The sequence below is a fragment of the Anser anser genome, assembly GCF_964211835.1.
Source record: "Anser anser genome assembly, contig: HAP1_SCAFFOLD_32, whole genome shotgun sequence".
NCBI classification, from domain to species: Eukaryota; Metazoa; Chordata; class Aves; order Anseriformes; family Anatidae; genus Anser; species Anser anser.
This window is the reverse complement of record NW_028154148.1, coordinates 2,949,527-2,976,492: the sequence shown is the minus strand read 5'-3', so window position 1 is coordinate 2,976,492 and position 26,966 is coordinate 2,949,527. Positions and strand designations below refer to the sequence as shown.

Genomic DNA, 26,966 nt, shown 5'->3' with positions numbered 1-26,966 from the left:
GAGTCCCGTTGTCTGACTCAATTCTCTCTGGGGTGCCATGTCGCCATAGGACTTGCTTTTCAAGGCCCAGGATAGTGTTCCGGGCGGTGGCATGGGGCACAGGATATGTTTCCAGCCATCCGGTGGTTGCTTCCACCATTGTAAGTACGTGGCGCTTGCCGTTGCGGGTTTGAGGGAGTGTGATGTAATCAATCTGCCAGGCCTCTCCATATTTATATTTCAGCCATCGTCCTCCATACCAAAGAGGTTTTGACCGTTTGGCTTGCTTGATTGCAGCACATGTTTCACAGTCATGAATAACCTGTGCTATAGTGTCCATAGTCAGGTCCACCCCTCGATCACGAGCCCATCTGTATGTTGCATCTCTACCTTGATGGCCTGAGGTGTCATGGGCCCATCGGGCTATAAATAATTCACCTTTATGTTGCCAGTCCAGGTCACCCTGAGCCACTTCAATCTTAGCAGCCTGATCCACCTGTTGGTTGTTTTGATGTTCTTCAGTAGCCCGATTCTTGGGCACATGAGCATCTACATGGCGTACCTTTACAACCAGGTTCTCTACCCGGGCAGCAATATCTTGCCACAATGCAGCAGCCCAGATGGGTTTGCCCCTGTGCTGCCAGTTGTTCTGCTTCCATTGCTGTAACCACCCTCACAGGGCATTTGCTACCATCCATGAATCAGTACAGAGATAGAGAACTGGCCACTTTTCTCGTTCAGCAATATCTAAAGCCACCTGAATGGTTTTCACTTCTGCAAACTGACTCGATTCACCTTCTCCCTCAGCAGCTTCTGCAACTCGTCGTGTAGGACTCCATACAGCAGCTTTCCATCTCCGATGCTTTCCCACAATACGACAGGACCCATCAGTGAACAGGGCATTTTTCTTCTCATTTTCTGGTAGCTTGTTGTACAGTGGGGCTTCTTCAGCACGGACCACCTCCTCCTCTGATGATATCCCAAATTATTTGCCTTCTGGCCAGTCCATAATCACTTCCCAGGTTCCTGGGCGACTGGGGTTTCCTATTCGAGCCCGCTGAGTAATCAGTGCAACCCACTTGCTCCATGTAGCATCAGTTGCACGATGTGTAGAGGGGACCCTTCCTTTGAACATCCAGCCTAGTACCGGCAGTCGGGGTGCCAGGAGGAGCTGCGCTTCAGTACCGACCACTTCCGAAGCAGATCGAACTCCTTCATATGCTGCCAATATCTCCTTTTCAGTTGGAGTATAGCGGGCCTCAGATCCTCTGTATCCCCGACTCCAAAACCCCAGGGGTCGACCTCGAGTTTCCCCAGGTTCTTTCTGCCAGAGGCTCCAGGTGGGACCATTCTCCCCGGCTGCGGTGTAGAGCACATTCTTTACATCTGGTCCTGTTCGAACTGGCCCGAGGGCTACTGCATGAACTATTTCCTGCTTAATTTGTTCAAAGGCTTGTCGTTGCTCAGGGCCCCATTCAAAAGCATTCTTCTTACGGGTTACTTGGTAGAGCGGGTTTACAATCAGACTGTAATTTGGAATATGCATTCTCCAAAACCCCACGACACCTAGGAAAGTTTGTGTTTCTTTTTTGCTAGTTGGTGGAGACATAGCTGTTATTTTGTTGATCACATCCATTGGGATTTGATGACGTCCATCTTGCCATTTTATTCCTAAAACCTGGATCTCTCGTGCAGGTCCTTTAACTTTATTCTGTTTTATGGCAAAACCGGCCTTCAGAAGGATTTGGACTGATTTCTTCCCTTTCTCGAAAACTTCCTCTGCAGTGTCACACCACACAATGATGTCATCGATGTACTGCAGGTGTTCAGGAGCTTCCCCCTGCTCCAGCGCAGACTGGATCAGTCCATGGCAAATTGTAGGGCTGTGTTTCCACCCCTGGGGCAGCCGATTCCAAGTATATTGGACTCCCCTCCAAGTGAAAGCAAACTGTGGCCTGCACTGTGCTGCTAGAGGGATGGAGAAAAATGCATTAGCGATATCAATTGTGGCATACCACTAGGCTGCCTTTGATTCCAGTTCATACTGGAGTTCTAGCATGTCCGGCACTGCAGCACTCAGTGGTGGCGTGACTTCGTTCAGGCCACGATAGTCCACTGTTAGTCTCCACTCACCATTAGACTTTCACACTGGCCATATGGGACTATTAAAAGGTGAATGAGTCTTGCTGATCACTCCTTGGCTCTCCAGTTGACGAATTAGCTTATGGATGGGACTCAGGGAGTCTCGGTTGGTGCGATATTGCCGCCGGTGCACAGTTGTGGTAGCGATCGGCACTTGCTGTTCTTCAACCCTCAGCAACCCCACAACAGAAGGGTCCTCTGAGAGACCAGGCAAGGTAGACAACTGTTTAATGTCCTCTGTCTCTAAGGCAGCTATGCCAAAAGCCCAGCGGAACCCTTTTGGGTCCTTGAAATATCCTCTTCTAAGATAGTCTATGCCAAGGATGCACGGAGCATCCGGGCCAGTCACAATACGGTGCTTTTGCCACTCATTCCCGGTTAGACTCACCTCAGCCTCCAATACAGTTAACTGCTGGGATCCCCCCGTCACACCATAAATACAGACGGGCTCTGGCCCTTTATAGCTTGATGGTATTAGAGTACATTGTGCACTGGTGTCTACTAAAGCCTTATACCTCTGTGCGTCTGACGTGCCAGGCCATCGAATCCACACAGCCCAATAAACTCGATTGTCCCTTTCCTCCCCCTGGCTGGAGGCAGGGCCCCTCTAGTCCTGGTCAGAATCTTCGTTTCTGTGTTTAAAGGACTGCCTGCTGGAAGTTGGAGCAGCAAACTTTTCAGAGAACTCCTTTTTCCCAATTGTTTTCTTTTGCAATTCACGTACCCGTGTCTCTAGGGTCGCGGGAGATTTTCCATCCCATTTTCTCATGTCCTCTCCATGGTCACGTAGGTAGTATCACAGGGTGGCGCGGTGTGTGTGCCCACCATATTGTCTTCCTTGCATAGATGAACGTTTACCCCTAATAGCTGAGACACTGGTTTGTACAGGTGGGGAGGAAAATAATCTCTCTTTAAGTTGGTGGATCTTTTCAGAAAGTTTCTCCAAAGTATTCTCTTTTAGCTGGTGGACACTGGCTCGTTCAGGTGGAGGGGAAGATAAATTCTCTTTAAGTTGGTGGACCTCTTCAGAGAGTTTCTCCACAGCCAAGACACAGGCCTGTAGGGAAGAGGAGAGATTTCCTTCGTACTGCCGGAGTATTTTAGCCACTTCATTCACTGTGGGTTCCTCCTCCTCTTTCCAGGTTAGTATTGCCAATGAGCTGGCATATGATCATGGTGCACTCTGTACAAACTTCCGCCACATGGGTCGTGTACGCCGGACTGCATCTGGATCTGCGGATGTTTGTGCATCGTCTAGGTCCTTATAAATTACTTCCCGTACGGCCAATTCCCTCAGGTACTGAATTCCCTTCTCCATGGTGGTCCATTTGCCTGGTAGACATACAAGTTCTTCCTTGAAGGGATACTTTTCCTGCACAGCTGACAGGAGACGCCTCCAGAGGCTGCGAGATCGTGCTCCATCTCCAATTGCTTTGTCAATACATGCGTCCCTAGCAAGGGATCCCAGCCGCCTGGCTTCCTTGCCCTCTAATTCCACACAATTGGCTCCAGTGTCCCAGCACCGGAGCAGCCAGGTGACAAGCTGCTCGCCTATACAGAGACCAAAATCTTTTCGCACATCTCGGAACTCACGCTGGTATAGAGTCCGGGTAGTTGCTGCTGATTTTTCGACATCCTCATCCTCATCTTCATCCTCCTGCACCTTTGATGGCCCAGCCTCGTCTTCACTATGCCCAGACTTAGCAGAAGACTGTTTGCGTTGTAAACGACCTGAGCCTCTATACCATTTTTTCACCTTGTCTACAGGGGCAACTTGCACTGCTACAGCTCGTTTCTCTGACCCAGTCACAGGGTCTGCCACAGGGGTTGGAATACCCTCTGCGGGGTCAGCTTGCACTCCTACAGCTCGTTTCTCTGACCCAGCCACAGGAGTGGGGGCAGCTGCAGGAGCTGGAGCTGCTGCAGGGGCTGGAGTGGCTGCGGGAGCTGGAGCTGGAGCGGTTGCAGGAGCTGGAAGTGGAGTGGATGCAGGAGCTGGAGTGGCTGCAGGAGCTGGAGTGGCTGCAGGAGCTGGAGCAGCTGCAGGAGCTGGAGCTAGGTTGATAGTAGCATCAATTGCAGCTCGATAGGCACAAGCCAGACCCCAGCACGCTACAGTGATTTGTGTCACTTTGGAACTGCCAGAGTCATGACACCTTTTTTTCAACATTCTGCCAGCTTTTTAGCATTTTGCAGTTGTTCAGGGGTGAATGTCCAAAACACTGGAGGTGACCACTGCTCTAGAAACCTGCCCATATCCTCCCACACTCCCTGCCACTCGCAACTATCCCGCCTCAAGACAGATCTCCGGATGAGATTCCTAAATAGTTGTTTAACCCTCAACAAAACCTGAAGCGTATTCAGGAGACATAACAACAAGAGCAGGCTGGTCTGAGTATCCCAAGGATATTCAACATCTCGGAGACCCACCGTAACTAGCTCGGGGGATAAGAGGGTGGTGAAGGAGAAAGGGAGAGTGAACAGGTAGGGAAACATGTCTTCCCCTGTCCCCTTCACAGATTGGCTCCCTAACGAAAACAGGCAATAGGTGTAATTGCTAATAGTTTCCGAGATATGGGTTCCAAAGTATAGAGTCGACGTCAGTGCTGAGTACAAATACCAGGTTAAAGTCGTGACCAGATATTTCATCATTTCATAAGCCATTGTTACACCGCACAGTACCATAACAATCTTAAACCAGGGCCCGGAAAGGATAAACAGTGCAACAGGGAGCACATACAGAAAGTAACGTGCTATAAAACTCAATTTGGAAAACAGGCACAGCAGACCGGAGATTAAGGCAATCAACATCTTGACTAGCAACTATTAAGCAGGTCCAATACTTATACCAATTTTAGTTTAGCAGACTCTGGTCAAATCTGTCTATATCTCAACCCTTCGAGCCCCACGTTGGGCGCCAAAAGGACTGTTGTGGTTTAACCCGGCTGGCAGCTAAACACCACACAGCCGTTCGCTCACCCTCCCCCCTCCCTCTCTGGGATGGGGGAGAGAAACGGGAAAGTGAAGCCGGTGAGTTGAGATAAAGACAGTTTATTAAGGCAGGAAAATAATAATAACAATAATAATAATAATAGTGATAATGATAATAGTATTAATAATAATAATGTGTAAGAAAACAAGTGATGCACAATGCAATTGCTCACCACCCGCTGACCGATGCCCAGCCTATCCCCGAGCAGCCGGCCCCCCACCCCGGCCAGCCACCCCTATATATTGTTTAGCATGACGTCAGATGGTATGGAATACCCCTTTGTCCAGTTTGGGTCAGCTGTCCTGGGTCTGTCCCCTCCCAGCTCCTGCTGCACCCCCAGCCTGCTCGCTGGCAGGACAGAGCGAGAAGCTGAAAAGTCCTTGGCCTGGTGTAAACACTGCTCTGCAACAATTAAAACATCAGCATGTTATCAGCGCTCTTCTCATCCTAATTCAAAACAGAGCACCCTACCAGCTACTAGGAGGGAAAATTAACTCTGTCCTAACTGGAACCAGGACATCTACCTTGCCCAGTCTCTGGGAGGAGCCTTCCGATTGTGGAGTTGTTGAAGGTCAAACAAGAGCAGGTGCAGGTGGTTACCACAATGTTCTACCAGTTGGGGACAGGCTGGACATCAGTAAGTAATGAGCAATTGCACTGTGCATAACTTGCTTTGTACATAACAACAACAACAACAACAATAATAATAATAATAATAAAACAACAACAACAATGATAATAATAATCATCATCATCATCATCATAAAAGCTACTGTTATTATTTCTCTTCCCTTTCGGTCCATTAAACTGCCCTTATCTCAACACATAAGCATTTGGGGGGTTGGTGTGAGCTAACTGCTGTGTGGTGCTGAGCAACTTGCCAGGTTAAAGGACAACATGTTTGACAACTACACTCTAATAGCACAAATCACAGTGAGGAAGTGATCTCACAGTCACTGCCACAGTCACATTCCTCCTGCTGGGGCAGGAGATCCTGAGGTAGAGCTGAGCTCTCTCTAGCCCCCTAGGCACCTGTTTTTCACTTTCTGGGTTAGAGATGAAGCAAAGTTTTAGTGGGAGTCTTTGGTGCTCACCTTGTGGTGTCAGGTCTGCGGTTAAGGTATGGACAAGCTCTGAGGCTTAGGGTTTTTAGGTCTGCCAAGAAGTCTAGGGTTAAATAAACCATTTTAATGTTAGTGTTAAGGAAAGGGATCAGGGTTAGCAAGCGAGAAAACGGATTCCTTTGAGAGTGTTGTAGTACCATTTAGGTTTAGGGATTAAAATTCCTGGTTCAAGTAAGGTAAGGGCCATACATGACTGCTTTAAGTCAGTGTTACTGCAGCATCTACATTACATGACCCCTCTTACCTCTACAAAATCATAATTTTCTTCTGGCCAAGCTCTTCTTCCCACCCCAAAATCTCACATCTCTCTTGCCCAGGCTGCTGCTGAACTCCCATATCTCATTGGGATCAGCTTTCTGATGACATTCTTGATCCCAGAGTATCTGTCTCACCTCTTTTGGCTACTCTAGTCTTGAGACAGAAGTGGCATTGTAGTCAGGAGGGAAAAGGGCACAAAGGTCATCCTGCACAATGTGCCCATCAGCTCTGCACCTCCACAAAACTGCATTTCCTACCTACAAGTTTTGTTTCCAGAATGGCTTTTATGGTCCAGGGTTTCTTTTCCCAGGCCCTCACGCATGGTTTTTTTTCGGATGTGCAGGGATGGGATAAGGAAATCCAAGGCATGGATGGAACTGAGCTTGGGAGGGGATGCAAAGAACAAAAGGAAGAGATTCTATAGATACATGGTTCAGAAAAGAAAGGGCAAGGAGAGTGTACCCCCTCTGATGGGTGAGAAGGGTGAACTGGTAATGACAGACATGGATAAGGCTGAGGGACTCAGCAACGTCTTCTCCTCAGTCTTCACTGCCAGTCAGGCTTCCCAAGTCTTTCATTTCCCTGAACCCAGAGATGGAGGCTGGGGGTCAAAGTCCCACCTGCTGTAAGTGAAGAGCAGGTTCGAGACCACCTGATGAAACTAAACACGTACAAGTCTATGGGGCCTGATGACTTGCACCCCAGGTCCTGAGGGAACTGGCTGATGTAGTTGCCAAGCCTCTCTCCATCATATCTGAAGAGTCCTGGCAGTCGGGTGAAGTCCCTGGTGACCTGAAAAAGGAAAACATCACTCGCCTTTTGATTAACGGTAGAAAGGAGGACCCAAGGAACTCCAGAACTGTGAACCTCACCTCAATGCCTGGCAAGATCATGGAAAAGATCCTCCTGGAATCAGTGTCAGGCACATGCAAGAGAAAGAGGTGATCCAAGAGAGCCAGCATGGCTTCACCAAAGGGTAAGTCATGCCGGACAGGCCTGGTGGCTTTCTACAATGGAGTGACCACATCAGACGACAAGCAAAGACCGACCGATGTCATCTACTTGGACTTCTGTAAGACCTTTGACACGGTCAGAAATGGCATCCTGGTCTCCAAATTGGAGAGAGACGCATTTGATGGGTGGACCATTGAGTGGATAAGGAGTTGGCTTGAAGGTCATACCCAGAGAGTGGTCGTCAATGGCTCTATGTCCAAGTGGAGGCTGGTGATGAGTGGTGTCCCTCAGGGGTCTATCCTCGGACTAGTACTGTTTAATATCTTCGTCAACATAGACAGCGGCCCTGAGTGCACATGACACCAAGCTGAGTGGTGTAGTTGATGCAACAGAGGAAGGGATGCCATCCAAGGGGACCTGGACAGGTTTGAGAAATGGGCTCATGTTAACCTAAGGAGCGTCAAGAAGTCGTTCAGAAAGTTCAAGTGCAAGGTGCTGCACCTGGGCCGGGGAAATCCCAAACATGGGGATAGGCTGGGAGAAGAACTCATTGAGAGCAGCCCTGCAGAGAACTTGGGGGTTCTGCTGGATGAAATGCTCAACATGAGCCAGCAGTGAGCACATACAGCCCAGAAGGCCAAGTGCATCCTGGGCTGCATCAAGAGGAGAGGGCAGCAGGTGGAGGCAGGTGATTGTCCCCCTCTGCTCTGCCCTTGAGAGGCCCCACTTGGAGTCCTGCATCCAGGTCTGGAGCCCCCAGCACAAGAAGGATGTGGGCTGTTAGAGTGGGTCCAAAGGGAGGCCACAAAGATGATCAAGGGGCTGGAGCACCTCTCCTATGAAGAAAGGCTGTTGGGGCTGTTCAGCCTACCAGAAAAGAAAGCTCCAAGGTGATGTCGTCGCAGACTTAAAGAGCCTTATAAAAGGGATGGAGAAGGACTCTACTCAGGTAGATAATGACAGGACAAGGGGGAATGGTTTTAAATTAAAAGGGGAGATTTCTATTAGAGGTTAGAAGGAAATTTTTCACTCAGAGGATAGTGAGGCACTGGAACAGGTTTTCCACAGAGGTATTGGATGCCCCATCCCTGCAGGTCTTCAAGAGCAAGTTAGATGAAGTCCTGAGCAACCATGATCTCCTGGGAGGTGTCACTGCCTATGGTAGGGGGGTTGGAACTAGATGATCTTTGAGGTCCTTTCCAGCCCAGGCCATGCAATGATTCTATGATTATATGACTGGTTAAAAATAATTTTAAAACTTGTTATGTAGAAGGATAAGAATAACATTATTTCTATCAATATAAAATGTTGTTAAAATATTAATAAAAATAGACTTAACGAAATCATTATCACATTTTCCCAAATAACCCGGTAGTCCTTTTAGGATAATTTCTAATATTATATTTTGATAATAAGTATGATGACAAAAATGGTATGATAATAATCACGGTAATTAAGTCACTATTGATGATGAAGAAGAATGTATAGAAATAGTTTCCTCACTGCATCTTTAAGCTCCTGGTTCCTCATGCTGTAGATGAGGGGGTTCACTGCTGGAGGCACCACCGAGTACAGAACTACCACCACCAGCTCCATGGATGGGCAAGAGATGGAGCGGGGCTTCAGGTAGGCAAACAAGCCAGTGCTAACAGTCATAGAGACCACGGCCAGGTGAGGGAGGCACGTGGAAAAGGCTTTGTGCCGGCCCTGCTCAGAGGGCATCCTCAGCACAGCCCTGAAGATCTGCACATAGGACACCACAATGAAAAGAAAACAACCACATCCTAAAGAAACACTAAACACAAGTGCCCCAACTTCCCTGAGGTAGGCATCTGAGCAGGAGAGCTTGAGGATCTGGGGGATCTCACAGAAGAACTGGTCCACAGCATTGCCTTGGCAGAGGGGCAGGGAAAATGTAGTGGCCGTGTGCAGGACAGCATGGAGAAAGCCACTGCCCCAGGCAGCTGCTGCCATCTGGGCACAAGCTCTGCTGCCTACGAGGCTCCCGTAGTGCAGGGGCTTGCAGATGGCAGCGTAGCGGTTGTAGGCCATGATGGTGAGAATGGAATATTCTGCTGCTACAAAGAAGAGAAAGAAAAAGACCTGTGCAGCACATCCCTGATAGGAGATGGCCCTGGTGTCCCAGAGGGCATTGGCCATGGCTTTGGGCAGAGTGGTGGAGATGCAGCCCAGGTCGAGGAGGGCGAGGTTGAGGAGGAAGAAGTCCATGGGGGTGTGGAGGCGGTGGTCGCAGGCTACGGCGGTGAGGATGAGGCCGTTGCCCAGGAGGGCAGCCAGGTAGATGCCCAGGAAGAGCCCGAAGTGCAGGAGCTGCAGCTCCCGCGTGTCTGCGAATGCCAGCAGGAGGAACTCGGTGATGGAACTGCTGTTGGACATCTGCTGTTTAGAGGCATTGGGTTCTGCTCAAAGAATAGAAAGACACTAATAATGTAAAACCAACTTACCTGGGGGAAACTCATACCATTTCTCGTTTAAATCTCCCCAAATGATTGTCCACATCCAGGGAGGCATATGGCAGGTCCCTTTCCTGAGTTGTACTTGGTCCTGCCTTAGGGTGTCCATGGGAGCAGGAGACTTTGCTGTGGGCAATGAAAGAGACAGTCCTGTCCTACAGCCAGACATAAAGAGGAATTTGCTGTCATCTCAGCTTTACTTTACTCCTAATACCAAAGACTTTTGCCCCAGTTTGGCTCATATTCAAACCAACTGCTGAGGAGTGCTGTTGGGATTTTTTATTTTCATTTTGTATTTTTTATTCTAGCTGCCCCAAGACACGTGAAGGCTACTTTTAAGTCAGAAGTCCAGGCATCTCTCCTGCACTCCAAGTAAGACCCTGTGAATCCTCAGAGACAAAGGGACTGTACCCTTACAGCCAAGAGTCCTTTAGAGTTTTAAGGCCCTAAGTCCATCAGTCCTGCAATCAGCTGCCCTCTGCTGGCGTTTCTTTGATCTACAGGGCAGTTGCACTCAGAAGTGCACCTCAAAAAAACCTGGATGCTGCTGAGAGCAGAGGAATCCAGGCTCCAAGTGCCCATCTCCAGACCCCTCACCCTGTCCCCGTACTCCCCTTCCCCCAAGCACCCCGAGGGCTCACTCCATGGGCACGTGAAACCCCCATCCCCAGGCAGCCTGGGAACAAGAGCAGCAGCAGCACGGCCAGGTGGAGAAGCCAGGAGGAATGGCAGCGTGCTGCTGCCAGGGGAGGCAAGGCCAGAGAGGGACAGACGGACACTCAGCACACCCTTCTGTGCTGCAGCTCTGCCTGCAGAGGAGGCAGCTCCTGCTGGGGACAGCGGGGGCTTGAGGGCAGAGGCTGTGCTGGTGGCAGAGGAGAGCAGGGGGTGTCCCAGGGAAGGCGCCTGCCCTGCAGGGGCTGGCAGGGAGGTGCCTGAGCCCTCCCTCACACAGCATTTCTGGCAGCAGCTCCCTCTCACCGCCTGCCCATGTCCCTGCTGCCCACCGTGTCCCTGTTGGGAGCCGGTTCTGTGTCCCCACGTCTCCTACCCATACACGCTCACAGGTTCAATCCCACCTGCTGTGTGCTCAGATTTACTCAGATTCCCCTCCACTGCAGGAATATGAAAGAACAGAGTCCAAAAAATATTTTCCTTTCAGATAAATTAAGCCTCAGTCCTCCTCTGGAAATTTCCTCTTATGCCATTCTCTATAACTTCTTCTACACTTTGCTGGAGAAACAGAGAGACAACTATCCCAACAGATGCTGTCAGGCATCGGATGTGCCAGTTGTAGAAGACCCCTCTGGCAACCTCACCTGCATGGCCCTGCTGCCAGAGCCTCACGGTGCCAAGAGCCTGCAGATCTGTCCTGCCACACGCTGCCCTCTGTTGCTGCGCTCCTCACTGCCTCCAAGCCCTCTCTCCTTCTCTCCTGTCCCCGTGCCAGCTGCGGTCAGAGCCCCCAGCCCTGCTGCGCTGTGCACAGGAGCTGCTCCTGGGCACAGCTGTCTCTCTGCACCAGGGCCCTCTTGCCACGAGCTCTCTCTGTCCCAGGAGCCCGGCCCAGCTCAGCACCAGACGCCCAGCCCAAGGCATTGCAATCCCCCCTCGGGGGGCTTTGGGGAGGAGCCCACGAACCTCAGGCACTGACAGACAATTGAAGACATCTCTCCAGAAGTCCAAGTCAGAGGCAAGTTTCCTGCAGTGTCCCCCTGAGGGCCAGCACTGACACAGCCTCCCTTGGAGCTCGTTAGAGCAGAGCATTGGAGGCAGTGAGGACAAGGAGACAAAGGCACTGTGACGGTGACATTGATGTGTAGGAAAACTGGATGTGTTTCACCAAGCAAAAGGACCAGGCCTTGACCCTTGGCCCCTTGGGAAGGGAGATCCTTTCCCTTCACACACTGCTCAGGGCTCTTCCTGGGGCAGGAGGAGATGGGGATGTGCATGGCCAAGTGCAGGGGAATGGTACGAGCCCTGCCTGGTTCATGGGTGGGGGCGAGGAGGCAATGAGGCCCTGGTGCTTTACCGATAAGCTGTCTCCTCGTAGGCCTCAGTGGCAGAGACAACAGCCAGAGCCATGGACACAAATCCCTGGGTCCTGTTGGGACTCTCAGCCTTGTCAGAGGCCTCTGTCCTCTCCACACCAGGCTATATGAGGGACAGATTTTTGTCAAAGGCAAAATATAAAAATAAAAACTTGTTTATATAAATATGTTAATAAGGGAGGATTAAGGAGAATCATCATACTTTAATGGGTGTGGGTGAAACCTGGTGTCAAGAGATGAGGTAAAGGCTGAGGCACTTAATGCCTTCTTTGCCTCAGGCTCTAGCAGCAAGACCAGTTGTTCCCCTGGATATTTCTTCCTCCTCATTGCCAGTGCCACCCTTCCAAGGTGCACCCTGTGGCAGTTTTCCTCTCCTGCTCTTTCCTACTACCAAAGAAAGCTCCAACAGGGTGGAAACCACTCCTGAAGCAGGCATCCCAACCCATCAGGCTCCTTGCGGCCTGTCAGCCAAGCAGACAGAAGTCACCTCAGCAGCATCTTCCAAGGCCTGGGCCTGCTGCTGGCCTTGCAGCTTCCTGGCTAGACACAGCCAAGCCTTGTGCCTCCTGCTGTCCAGTCCTGGCCTCAAGCAGAAGGGACAGGACAACCCCTGTGCGGGCCTTCTTTCTGTCTGGGTCCTCCTGGGGATGGAGGCAGAGGGGATCCCACAGGCAGCATGCCAAGCAGGGGCCTTCTGCTGGCCTAGCAGGGCCACTGGCAGATGTCAGCCCCAAAGTGCCGATCCCAGGGAGAAGCCAAGGGTGACCTGCCACCTCCAGACACAAGGGACCTCACAGGCCCTTTCCGTGACACGTTCCTGCTGCTGCCCTATCAGCTGCAGAGACAGAAGTGACCTCCCAGTCACTGCCCCAGTCACATTCGTCCTGCTGGGGCAGGAGATCCTGAGGCAGAGCTGAGCTCATCAGAACATTCCCACCCATCTCCTCCTTGTGGCCCACAAGCTGATCAGATCCATGGCCCCTCACATCCATCTCTGAATGCCATGTGGCTGCAGAGCAACCTCACAGTTCTTGCCCTGCTCCAAGGGAACAAGTTCTTAAAAATAAGTTTTAGGAGAGGGGTTGACGGTGAGGAGGTTGATGTACAGGAGGACAGAGTTTAGATGTTAGTTGTTCATGTATGGCATTAGGGACTACAGCGAACATTTCCGGGTGAGAGCTTAAGCAAATATTGAGTGGGAGGGTTTGGTGTTGTGCTTGGGGTGTCAGGTCTGTGGTTAGGGTATGTGCAAGCTCTTTGCTTTAGCATTTTGTTCAGGTCTGCAAGAAGACTTGGGTTAAATAGAGCATTTTAATGCTTGTGTTAAAGGCAGGGATCAGGGTGAGCAATAGAGTGAAGGTAAGGGAAAGGTGTTATGGACTTATTTTGGCTTCAAGGGATATTGTGGTCAAAAATTAGAGCAGTGGATTCCTGTCAGGGTGTGGAGTGGCATTTAGATTTAGGTATTAATGTTACAGGTTAAAATAAGGTAAGGGCCTCACATGTCTGCTTTAAGTCAGCTTTATGGTGAGATTGATATTACCTGAGCATTCTTACCTCTCCAAAATCATTAGCTTCTGCTGGCCAAGCTCCTCTTCCCTCCCCCAGATCTCACATCTCTCCTGGGCAGGCTTCTCCTGACTTCCCCATATCAGTCATCTTCTTAGGGGCAGCTTTCTGATGGCTTTCATGAACTCAGAGTATCTGTCTCACCTCGGTTGGCTACTCTGCTCCTGAGAAAGAAGCAGCTCCCAAGCCAGCACGGAGAAGGACACAAAGGCTGTAGAAGCGCCCTGCAGAATGTGTCCAGCAGCTCTGCACCACCCTGAAATTGTGCTTCCTGCCTCCAGCTTTTGGATCTAGAATGGCTGCTATGGATCCAGGGTAACTTCTCCCAGGCCCTCATGCATGCTTCAGTTTGTCCCTGGCATCTTGGAGGCAGTGGCCGCTTCTTTGTAGAGACCTGAAAGCAGTCCTGAAGGATGACTTTAGGCAAAAGCCAACACCTCTGACATGACGACCCCTGTCCAAGACCTCTTCCACTACAGGGCCTACTAATACTTAGGCAGAGAGGATCTCACAAACTGTGTGCAAAGCAGGTGCCTTCTGCTGGCCTATCATGGACCCTGACAGATGTGAGCCTAAAGGCACAGATCCCAGCCAGGAGTCAAGGGATGACCTGTCAGCTGCTTCAGAAAAAAGTCACCTCACAGGCCACTTAACAGCCATTAGTTTCCTACTGGACTTGGAGCTTCTGAGGCACCACTGAGCTCATAATACCACACCTACAAAACACCCCCTCTTTGGCCCAGAATCTGCCCAGGTAGAAGTGATCTGGTTGTGATCCTTCCAGCCCATGGCACACCTCCTGGGCTCCCAGCCTCTCTGACACACAGGAGCCAGTGCCGTGCCAGTTCTGGGAGGTGCTAGGGCAGGAGGGACCTTGCAGTGAAATCACTTGCCAGACTCCTTGGCTGGGGCTGCTGCGTGCCCTGGGGCTGCAGAGCTCTCCTCTGCCTGCTCACAGCAGATTGAGCCCTTGAGCTGTGGTGAGTCCACCTTGGAGGAGATCCCCCCTTAGGAGGGAAGTGCTGCAGCACAGGCCGGCTGTGCCACTGCCGTGCCCACTGCCTGTCCCTGCCTGCAGTCCCAGCACAGCCCCACAGCAGCACTGGCACCAAGCTACAGGAGCAGCCGGGCCTGACCCCACCAGCAGGGCTCAGCACCAGAGGGGGGCAGTGGCAAGAGAGCAGCTCGGCATGCCCCAAGCGCTGGTGCTCCCTGGCCGTGCTGCTGGGATGGGACTCTTTTCCTCTGCAGCCCTGCACATGGAACTGCCCCTGCAGAGCCAGAGCAGCTCTCACAGGAAGGACGTCACACAAGCAAGGCAGTGCAGGCTCCTTCACTTTGTTTATGTTCACAGAGAGACGGGCTCCTCGTGTAGAGAATCTGTGAGCTGTAAACACAACACAGACAGAAATAGAAAAGGGACAAATAATGACATTTTATTGGGAAACGTGAGCAAGATAATAGCTAAGAAAATCCGGTAGCACTAATTAACAACAACAACAACAAAAATACAGAAGATATATTGTTTCTGTCATAATTGACATAACGTGTTACATGTAAAATTAGAGGGGCAATGCACTGATCCTTAAACACGTTTTCATCAGTTTCAACAGGGCATGCTTGAGCTCGTGGTTCCTCATGCTGTAGATGAGGGGGTTCAGTACTGGAGGCACCACCGAGTACAGAACTGCCACCACCAGGTCCAGGGATGGAGAGGAGATGGAGGGGGGCTTCAGGTAGGCAAACATGGCAGTGCTGACAAACAGGGAGACCACGGCCAAGTGAGGGAGGCACGTGGAAAAGGCTTTGTGCCGGCCCTGCTCAGAGGGGATCCTCAGCACCGCCCTGAAGATCTGAATATAGGACAACACAAGGAAAAGAAAACACCCAAATGCTAAAGAAAAACTGAACACAAGTGCCCCAACCTCCCTGAGGTAGGCGTCTGAGCAGGGGAGCTTGAGGATCTGGGGGATTTCACAGAAGAACTGGTCCACAGCATTGCCTTGGCAGAGGGGCAGGGAAAATGTAGTGGCCGTGTGCAGGACAGCATGGAGAAAGCCACTGCCCCAGGCAGCTGCTGCCATCTGGGCACAAGCTCTGCTGCCCACGAGGCTCCCGTAGTGCAGGGGCTTGCAGATGGCAACGTAGCGGTCGTAGGACATGATGGTGAGAAAGGAATATTCTGCTGACATCAAAAATAAAAAACAGAAAGACCTGTGCAGCACACCCCTGATAGGAGATGGCCCTGGTGTCCCAGAGGACATTGGCCATGGCTTTGGGGAGAGTGGTGGAGATGCAGCCCAGGTCGAGGAGGGCGAGGTTGAGGAGGAAGAAGTACATGGGGGTGTGGAGGCGGTGGTCGCAGGCTACGGCGGTGAGGATGAGGCCGTTGCCCAGGAGGGCAGCCAGGTAGATGCCCAGGAAGAGCCCGAAGTGCAGGAGCTGCAGCTCGCGCGTGTCTGCGAATGCCAGCAGGAGGAACTTGCTCACAGAGCTGCTGTTGGCCATTTTCTGACATTGGGTACAGTTGTCTCTTGAAAGGAGAAGGCAGAAAAAGTTTAGAACAGACTTCTCTGAGGAAAAAGTGTTGCAGATCTTAGAGTACTCTCATCCCAAGCCTCTCTCTTTGCAGGAGAACCTTTCTGCAGCTCCATGACTTGAGTCCCAGCTGATGCTCTCTAGGAGTGGCACTGGGAGCAGGGACTGCTGTGGGCTCCAGAGGAGTCTTTCCTGCTGTGAAGCAGGCTGGAAGCAGGAACACGGGGGAAACTCGAGTTCAGTCCACTTATGAAATCCATAAACTTTGCAGTGTTGTTGCAGAGAACACATCCAACCGCAGTGTAGAGGAAGGCAAATATTCTTATGCTCAGGACAACAATCACACTCTTGTGTTTCCCAATAAGTGGAGACTGCTTAAAGCAGAGAACCCGCAGTCCCAGTGCATCTGGACAGAATTCTCACATTGTTTCCAGGTGTCTCAGCTGGATCTCAGCTCCTCCCTCTTAACCAGGGCTGCAGAGGCCTCACTCCAGCTGCCCACAGGCAGCCATCCAGCACCACGGACATGGCCTTAGCATGGAGGTGTCTTCTCCTTGGGGCACCTGGATAACACAAGGATGCCAGGAGAGAGCTGTATACTGCTGGAGAACAGCCGGCCGCCCAGAAGAACACCCCACAGACAGACATGAATATCTGCAAGCTGAGGTATCCCAGTATCCCATCTGCATCCCCTGCAGTGCCTGAAGGAGGCTGGGCCACCCCGCTGTTGTCTGACCAGGGGCACCTGGCTTAGGGCACTCCAAGGGGCTTCTGCCAGACTGCCTCACCTCGCAGTGCCATCCAGCAGGACTCCCAAAGCCTACTGCATTGCCCAGTGCCCTCCCAGAAACAAGACCCAGCAGGAGACCCTTCCAGGACGTGCAGCTGCATGGCCCTGCAGCCAGAGACGTACCTTGTCAAGGGCTGTGCAGATTTCTCCTGCAGGCAGCTCTCAGCATCCTCCCACTGCCAACTGCCTCCAAGCCCTCTCTCCTTCTCTCCTCTCCCCGTGCCAGCTGCCGTCAGAGCCCCCAGCCCTGCTGCGCTGTGCACAGGAGCTGCTCCTGGGCACAGCTGTCTCTCTGCACCAGGGCCCTCTTGCCACGAGCTCTCTCTGTCCCAGGAGCCCAGCCCAGCTCAGCACCGCATGCCCAGCCCAAGGCATTGGAATCCCCCCTCGGGGGGCTTTGGGGAGGAGCCCACGAACCTCAGGCACTGAGAGACAATTGAAGACATCTCTCAACAAGTCCAAATCAGAGGCAAGTTTCCTGCAGTGTCCCCCTGAGGGCCAGCACTGACACAGCCTCCCTTGGAGCTCGTTAGAGCAGAGCATTGGAGGCAGGGAGGACAAGGAGACAAAGGCAGTGTGAAGGTGACACTGATGTGTAGACAAACTGGATGTGTTTTACGAATGGAAAGGGCAAGCCTTGACCGCCAGCCCCTGGGAAGGGAGATCCTTTCCCTTCACACACTGCTCAGGGCTCTTCGTGGGGCAGGAAGACATGGGGATGTTCATGGCCAAGTGCAGGAGAATGGTACGAGCCCTGCCTGGTTCATGGCTGGGGGCGAGGAGTCAATGCTGCCCTGGTGCTTTACCGATAAGCTGTCTCCTCCTAGGCCTCAGTGGCAGAGACAACAGCCAGAGCCATGGACACAAAGCCCTGGGTCCTGTTGGGACTCTCAGCCTATTCAGAGGCCTCTTTCCTCTCCACACCAGGCTATCTGAGGGACTCCCAGACCTGCACCTCTTTCCCTGCTGTCTGCAGACCCTTGTCCGTGTGGTGTCACACCGGATCTGAGCTGAGTCTGATAACTCAGATCTTCTTGGTGGCCATGCTCCTCGTCAGGCAGCTCTGTAGGAAGCTGGCCTGGTTCCTGGTGAGCAGCACCACTGCTCGTATGGCATCCCTCGTGGTGCCCAGGCCCTCTTCCTCCTGGGCACTGCTCACTCAGCAGGGTCCCAGTCTGCCCTGATGTGTGGGGTTCCTCTTCCTCTGGTGCAGCACTGGGCTCTTCTCCTTGTAAATGTCATCATGTTCCTTTAGGCCAAATCCTGCAGTTTCTCAACGTTCCCCTGGACTGATGCTCCATTCTGTCAGGTGTTAATGTCTGCAGGCAGATGGCTCACCCTCATTATGCCGTCTCTCACAAGGTAACAGCAGCAGGAATTTGCAGGATAGTTTGGACAATACGGCAGTAACCAGTTGAATGGAATTGCAGCACAAACTCATTTAAGGGTACAGGATAGAAGGCTGCCAGATTCCACTTTTTCTCTTCTTCCTTCTCATGCATGCGGTTATTTTGTCTGGAGTTTTGTCCTATATACAAACACTGCACCATACCAGCTAATAGGAAGAAAATTGAGTCTATCCCAGCCAAAACGAGGACAATATCCACCCCATATTCCACACCATCTGCATCGTGCTCAGCTCCAGTACTTTCTAATTAATCTCCAGCACCTTTTCTCTTTTGATATACACACAGAGATATCATGCCCTTAGTCTGTGGGTGTCCTGGAGTTGGCTAGGATGGAGTTAATTTTCCTCCTAGTAGCTGGTATGATGCTGTGTTTTGCATTTAGCATGAGAAGAATGATTATCACACACTGATGGCTTAGTTGTTGCCCAGCAGTGGAGGGCTGGGGGTGCCTGAGGAGCTGGGGGGGACAGAAGCAGGACAGCTGACCCCAAGTGGCCAAAGGGATGTTCCATACCACAGCCGTCATGCTGAACAATCAATATGGGGTGGCTGGCCAGGGTAGGGGGTACCACTGCTGCGGGACAGGCAATCACCATCACGATCATCGTCATCATTGTTCGTATTATTTGTCTTCACTTTCTGTCCCATTAAACTGTCTTTATCTCAACCCATGATTATTATTTATTTTTTTCCCCCTCCTCATTCTCTCCTGCATCCGCTGGGGGTGTAGCAGGGTGTGCGTGTGAGGGAATGGCTGTGTGGTGCTGAGCTGCCTGCTGGGTTAAACCACGCTCTTTTTGGTGCCCGACATGGAGCACAAAGTTTGAGCCAATGACTGATCTCACCACAGCATGTTAAACAAAAAATAATAATAATAAAAATAATAATAGGAAGCTATTACAAGCATTAGAAGATTTTAATAGTTGCTGATAAAAATGTTTATTTATTATTATTTTTTTTAATCTCAGGTCTGTTGTGCTCAATTTCAGAACTGTGTTGTACAGCACATGACTTCCTGTATGTCTCCCCTGTCATGCTGTTTATCTTTTCTGATGGCTGCTTCAAGTTTATTCTTTTGCTGTATCGTGTAACACTGGCTTGTGATATGATAAAATTCCTGGTCATGAAACTAATCTGGTACTTGTACTCAGCATTGCCATTACCTCCACACCTTGGGAGCCATCTCTCAGAAACTATTAAGAATTACACTCTTGACCATTTCTCCTCAGGAAACCAAGCCATGGGGGAGACAAGGGGAGGACACTTTTCCCCACTGCTTCACTCTCCCTTTCTCCTTCACCTCCCCCTTCTCCTCCAGGCTAATTACAATAGCTTTTCAAAGGTTTGAGTATCTGTGGGATGGTCAAACCAGCATGTTCCTATTGTTATGTCTCCTGAATGTGTTTCAGAACTACTTAAGCATGCCATCCCGAGATGTGTCCAGAGGCAGGAGAGTGAGGAGTGGCAGGGAGTGTGGGAGGATCTGGGCAGGCACCTAGAGCAGGGGGCACCTCCAAAGCTTTGGAACTTCATTCCTGAGCAAGTGCAGAATCCTAAAAAACTGTGAAATGCTTGGAAAAGTGGTGTTATCACCCTGGCATTACCAAAGAGACACATACCACTGCAGTGTGCTGGCTCTTGGCCTATGCTTACAGAGCCACAATCAATGCCACTCCAACCTCTGTGACAAGCCCTGCAGCCACTCCAACCCCTCTGACAGACCCTGCAGCCACTACAGCATCTGCAAAATGCCCTGCAGCAACTCCAGCTCCTTTTATGGACCCTGTGTCTGGGCCAGAGAAGCAACCTGTGTCTGTATCGGTTGCTCCTATATGCAAGAAAAAACAATGGATATGAAAGTCATTTTTTTTAGAGAGAAAATAAAATCCTACCTAGCCAAGAAAGGAGGAGAAAGAAGATGAGGCAGGCTTCAGAAAAGCTGGGCCATCATGTGAGTAGGAGGACCAAAAGGAAGAGGTCCTAAGAGCATCAGTAATCACGCGATCCCTATCCCTGTGCTGCTCTGGTGCTGGGAGAAACGGGGCCCCTCCCTGGACTTAGAGGGCAGGAAAGGAGAGATGGTGGGTACACACGATGTGTCACCCTGTGGTTTCACCTGTGTGACCATGGAGAGGACATGAGAAAGTGGGATGGAAAATCTGCCTCAACCCTAGAGGCACGGGTATGTGAGTGGCCAGGAACAACAATCCCTAAAAGGGGTTCTTAGAGAACTGCTGCTCCACTTTCCAGCGGGCAGTCCTGCAGACACAGTAAGGAATACTATGAGCAGGACTAGAGGGGCCCTACCTCCAGCCAGGGGGAGGAAGGGGACCATCGGCTGTATTGGACTCTGAGGAGTATTGGCCTGGCACGTCAAACCCAAGAGTTAACTGTACTGGAGGCTGAAGTGAGCCTAACTGGGAAGGAGAGGCAAAAGCAACCCACTGGGACTGGCCTGGAGGCTCTGTGCAACCTTAACATAGACTACTTCAGGAGGGGGTACTTCAAAGATCCACAACGGTATTGGTGGGCTTTTGGCATAGCTGCCTTGGAGAAGGAGGCCATCAAACAGTTGTCTACCTTGCCCACTCTCTCACAGGACCCTTCTGCTGTGCAGGTGCTGATGGCCAATGAACAGCAGGTGCCAATCGCTACCACAACAGCGCACCTGAGGCAGTGCTGCACTCACAGAGACTCCCTGATTCCCATGCATGAGCTGGTTCATTGACTGCAGAGCCAAGGAGTGATCACCAACACTTGCTCACCCTTTAGGAGTCCCATATGGACAGTGCAAAATTCTAATGGTGAGTGGAAGAGAACGGTGGGCTTTTGTGCCTGAATGAAGTCACACCACCGCTGAGTGCTGCTGTGCTGGGCATGCTAGAACTTCATTCAGTACGAACTGGAGTTAAAGGCAGCCAAGCGCTATGCCACAATTAATATTGTTAATGCATTTTTCTCCATCCCTTTGGCAGCAGTGTGAAGGCCACACTTTGCTTTCAGTTGGAGGGGCGTCCTGTCCACCTGGAATGGCCTGCGCCAGGGGTAGAAACACAGCCCTACCATTTGCCATGGGCTGATCCAGACTGCCCTGGAAGAGGGGGAAACTCCTGAACACCTCCAGTACATTGATGTCGCCCTCACATGGGGCAACACAGCTCAAGAAGTATTTGAGAAAAGAAAGAAAATAGTCCTAATCCTTCTGAAAGCTTGTATTGCCCTAAACCAAAGTAAGGTCAAGGGACCTGCACATGAGATCCTAATGCAGGCTGGTCAGGTTCATGGGGACCCCTGCTTGGGGAAAGGTTGGGCATCGGTCAGTGGCTGATGAGCAATTGTATTGTGCATCACTTGCTTTATACATGTAATTTAAACTATTTTTATTTTAACCCATTATCTTTTGAGGGTGGGTGTCAACTAACATCTGTGTGGTGCTGAGGTGCCTGACCGGTTAAAGCACAACGTGTTTGACAACCACAGCACAACAGCACAAATCACACTTGTAAAAATCAGTCTCTGACATCTACAAAGAGGAGCAGTAGGCGATGATTTCAGTCTGCTTCAGACACCACAGCCCAGCAGAGACCCTGCTGCCTTCGGGAGCTGTCAGCCCTGAGGCCTTGGGGACACCTCGAGGGAGCCCAATGGCACAGAGCAAGTGATGCCATGGTCGGGTGCTGTGGTGCTGAGCTGGGCCGGGCTCCTGGGCCCAAGGGGAGCTCGTGGCAAGAGGGCCCTGGTGCAGAGAGACAGCTCTGCCCAGGAGCAGCTCCTGTGCACAGCGCAGCAGGGCTGGGGGCTCTGACCACAGCTGGCATGGGGAGAGGAGAGAAGGAGAGAGGGCTTGGAGGCAGTGAGGAGCGCAGCAACAGAGGGCAGCGTGTGGCAGGACAGATCTGCAGGCTCTTGGCACCGTGAGGCTCTGGCAGCAGGGCCATGCAGGTGGGGTTGCCAGAGGGGTCTTCTACAGCTGGCACATCCGATGGCTGATAGCATCTGTCGAGATGGGTCTCTCTGTTTCTCCATTGATGAGTAGAAGATGTTGTAGAGAATGGCATTTATGGTTGGATTTTTCAAGAGAAAGGCCAAGGCAGGGGATACCAGAAAGGCAAGCCTTTTTCTGCACTCGGTGCCTGAAGAATCCTGCAGTGGAGGGGAGGCAGGTTTCAGGGTAATGGATTGTCAGGATTGTACAGGAGACTGAGACTCCTAGAGCATTGCAGAGAGGGACCAATATGCCATCAATGAACTTCATAAAGTCCCTTCCCGCACCTCAGCCCACAGACTGCAGCAACATCATCATTGTGGTCCTCTCAGGCTTTATCCTAGCTGATCTTTGGGAGCTACAAACCCTCCGATGCCCAATGCCCTGTCTTTGGGAGGTCTCTGCTGGCTTGAGGTGAGCACAGATCGTTTGCAATGAGCAGGAGCTGCCTCCTCTGCAGGCAGAGCTGCAGCACAGGAGGGTGTGCTGAGTGTCCGTCTGTCCCTCCCTGGCCTTGCCTCCCCTGGCAGCAGCACGCTGCCATTCCTCCTGGCTTCTCCACCTGGCCGTGCTGCTGCTGCTCTTGTTCCCAGGCTGCCTGGGGATGGGGGTTTCACCTGCTCATGGAGTGAGCCCTCGGGGTGCTTGGGGGAAGGGGAGTACAGGGACAGGGTGAAGGGTCTGGAGATGGGCACTTGGAGCCTGGCTTCTGCTCTCAGCAGTCTTCAAGCTCTTCTCAGGAGAACCTCCTTAATGCAATTGCCCTGCAAAGAGATGCCAGCACAGAGCAGCTGAATCCAATGCAGGAAAGGGATCTGCCAACTGTCTGCGTGCAATTGGGCAAGAGCTTTGAGGCCCTTAATTGAGAAATGGGAATGATTTTCTCAGATAACTCTCGTATGTTATTGCTGTATTTCTGTTCCTTTGACAGGACCCCAAGCCCAGAAACAGGAAATGCCCAACAGCAGCTCTGTGAGCGAGTTCCTCCTGCTGGCATTCGCAGACACGCGCGAGCTGCAGCTCCTGCACTTCGGGCTCTTCCTGGGCATCTACCTGGCTGCCCTCCTGGGCAATGGCCTCATCCTCACCGCCGTAGCCTGCGACCACCGCCTCCACACCCCCATGGACTTCTTCCTCCTCAACCTCGCCCTCCTCGACCTGGGCTGCATCTCCACCACTCTCCCCAAAGCCATGGCCAATGTCCTCTGGGACACCAAGGCCATCTCCTATCAAGAGTGTGCTGCACAGGTCTTTCTGTTTGTCTTCTTGATTGGAGCAGAATTTTATGTTCTCACCATCATGTCCTACGACCGCTACGCTGCCATCTGTAAGCCCCTGCACTACGGGAGCCTCGTGGGCAGCAGAGCTTGTGCCCAGATGGCAGCAGCTGCCTGGGGCAGTGGCTTTCTCAATGCTGTCCTGCACACGGCCACTACATTTTCCCTGCCCCTCTGCCAAGGCAATGCTGTGGACCAGTTCTTCTGTGAAATTTCCCAGATCCTCAAGCTCTCCTGCTCAGATGCCTACCTCAGGGAAGTTGGGGCACGTCTGCTTAGTGTTTCTTTAGTCTTTGGCTGTTTCGTTTTTATTGTGGTGTCCTATATTCAGATCTTCAGGGCCGTGCTGAGGATGCCCTCTGAGCAGGGCCGGCACAAAGCCTTTTCCATGTGCCTCCCTCACCTGGCCGTGGTATCCCTGTTTGTCAGCACTGCCATGTTTGCCTACCTGAAGCCCCCCTCCATCTCCACCCCATCCCTGGACCTGGTGGTGGCAGTTTTATATGTGGCAGTACCTGCAGCACCGAACCCCCTCATCTACAGCATGAGGAACCAGGACCTGAAAGCCACACTGAAGGAAATGATTCTAGTGGTAATATTTACTTGGCAATGAATTGGCTATCTCACTTTTCTACTTCTATTCAAGTTAATCTCAGGCAACTTTTGACCTTTATGTGTAGTATTGTTTGCAATTCTGTTTTCAGTTAGATGTTTGCTTTCATTCGTCCTTTCCAGATGACCAACCCTCTGTTTGACTGAGAGGTTTTCTGTAAACATGTTTATTCCTAAATGACACCTGGCCTCCATTGTGGTATGTTGTTAATAAAAGTGAAGTTGCTCAGTGCTCAGGGCTCTTCTTCCCAAACTGGAGTGCAGAAGGCGCTCAGGGAATGCCAGGCTCAAGGCCTCATTCTTGTGCTTGGGTGCCACAGGGACACAGGGGCAGGAGGGCACGGGGTGCTGGGTGAAGGAGTCAGGGCTGGACTGAGTCGTCACTGGCGGATGCCCAGTTCCCCTGGAGGCCTTGACTGGTCAAGAAGCAGCTTCCTGGGATTGAAACGTGACAGGGCTGGTGGCATCAGGGAGGTATCGGGAGCCACCAGGATACCCTAAGGGTTCTCCTGGGATGCCGTGTGCCTTGTGTTGGGTGGGCAGCGAGTGGGTCTTCACAGTAAAGCTAAGCCAAAGGATGCACGGGCTGATGGGAGCTCTGCAATGCCAGGACACACAGCGAGGCCACAGCACAGAGGTCTCAGAGGCCTTCAGTGAACAGTAGGAAAGGGCCAAGACTGGGTGACCAGGCAAGGTCCGGGAGGTGGGGAGAGGTGGGCAGGGGCTGGGCAGGGCTGGGCAGTGCCTGGCAGAGGGCAGCAGCAGCGTCAGGGAGCGGTGGCAGCATGCAGGGGAGGGCTCCCAGCAGGGCTTGGTGCTGCAGAGCCAGGGCTGGGGAAGGGAGCCCCGAGCTGCAGGGGCAGGGGACACGAGGCCGCTCGGGGCCCTTGCTGGCCTGGGCAGAGCAGGAAGGGGGCCCAGGGCATTCGTCCCCTCACCGCAGCCTGCCACGACCTGCACGGCGCTCACGGAGCATCCAGGGCCAGGCTCTGCCCCGTGGTGTTCAAGGAAAGGGCAAAGCCTCTCTGAAGAAGAGGCTGAAACTGAAAAAGGTCCCTCCGCTGCCCCGTGGTGGGACAGGTTACCTTTATTTGATGTAGTTCTCGTGTAATTTGCATTGGTGAAAACTGGTAAATGGATGTTTAGGTGTCTCCTAGGAAGAAGGGAGAGTGTCTTGGGATCCCAATAGCAATTTCAAATTTAGGTCTGTCCCAAGAAACGACTGAAGAAGGAATTTGCCTTGAAGGGGTTTCCTGTGCTGGGCTGGGCTGCAGTTACAGGGACAAAGACCACTGCTGTCAGTGGAGGTGCCCGGGAAACATCACCTGTCTCCACCTTATCCACCAACGGGCTCTGGTCTCCTGCAGGTCCTTTCAGACAGCTTCCATACCAGGGAATTACTCTAAATGCACCAGAGCCTCTGGAGGCCTAATGATTTCATTGAAAGCATAACCAGGAAATGGGATTTCAAGGATATATTTCAAATGTGAGTAAACTACTCTGAAGACCTTGGCACTGGTTGCATAAAGCAACTGCTCATTACCTCAAATGATTCAATCCCTTCTGTAAAATGTCACACAGTGTAGTTTCTCTCATGAAGAAATAGGCATTTTCAGGATGTATATTCGTCACATAAAAAGAAAAACTGGTGTTCACCTGTACTTGCATTGTCATCGCTTTTTCTATCATGGTGTGCTCCCCCATCTTCCAGGTACATCCTCCTGTCTTGATTTAACAGACCCTGTTGAATGTCCCCTTTGCAGCTGCCTGTCTGGACCTATGCACTTCCCATGGTTCTCCTGACTTGCCCTCCCCTTCCTCCTGGATCACTCAGACCACCCTCACCAACCCAGGTGCTGCTTTGAGATTCAGGGAGTTGAAGCTTGCCCAGCTATCTGCAGTCTGTCTAACTGTGCCCTTAGAAAGCTCATCATCTTTTATCATTGAATTAATATCATATGGATTAATTCTAATCTTAACACTTATAATTTCCGGTCTATCAGTATAAAAGACTTCTGGTCCAGTCATTCTTCTGGGAACATAAACCTCACAGGAGGCACACAGGGTGAGGAGCTTGCTTTGCTTTTGGAAGATTGCTGCATGTTTTCCTGTTGTTTGGTTTGAAATAAGGAGAAACCCTTCTGCGCCTGTGTGCATCCAGGTCTCTATGGCAAGCAGGAGGGAGCTGGTGCAAAGGAGCTGTAACATCCAGCTGCAGACTTCTGTGCCGAAGTCTGGTGGAAGGAGAAGTGATGCAAGCGCCAAAGAGAGAAATGTCAGGGCTGGGGTGCTGAGGAGCAAGGTTTTCCATGCAGTGTCAGAGCTCAAGAGTCTGCTTTTCCTCCCTGTGCAGGTCTCCAAAGGAGACACCCTGGATCAATATCAGTTAGAGAATAATGCTCCAAACTGAAATTCAACTAAACGCATCCTTTAAGATGAGAAAAGATTTTTTTCATGTGCTTCTTGAAATCTTCCTCCTTAACTACACCATGAAAGCTCTCCAATTTGTTGAACAGGTCTTGAAGACTTGAAGAAAACTGTGGGAGAGATATGGCTGCTTAGGACTTTCTCTGTTTTAATGAGTTCCATGGTGTATTTTGGTGCTGTCAGTGAAACTTGCGTACTGAGAGGAGAATGATGCAATTGCTTGAGAAGGTAAAGTCAGAAGGAAAAGTTGAAGTGACTTGGAGTATTAATGGGCCCCACTGAGGGCTGTTCCTAACAAAGCCTCCCCAGGGACTTGTTAGGGCACATCATTGGAGGCCATGATTGCAGACAGGCAAAGCGCTGTGCTGAGAAAAGTCTTGGTTGG

General features: G+C 51.4%; 1 protein-coding gene and 1 pseudogene across 2 annotated transcripts in view; both read right to left on the bottom strand.

Annotated features, from left to right (window-relative positions):
• LOC310890629 (olfactory receptor 14C36-like) overlaps positions 1-9,846 on the bottom strand; it is a gene marked incomplete at its 5' end in the record, with an annotated part of 63,080 nt that extends 53,234 nt beyond the window's left edge. Inside the window, one exon of the mRNA XM_083852940.1 lies at positions 9,553-9,846. Coding sequence (XP_083709066.1) covers positions 9,553-9,846 — 294 coding nt within the window. The remainder of the gene's footprint in view (positions 1-9,552) is intronic.
• A 5,259-nt stretch (positions 9,847-15,105) lies between these two features.
• LOC310890532 (olfactory receptor 14C36-like) lies at positions 15,106-16,317 on the bottom strand (annotated as a pseudogene). The gene has a single exon. The product of its transcript is annotated as an olfactory receptor 14C36-like (transcript).
• Positions 16,318-26,966: the final 10,649 nt, after the last annotated feature.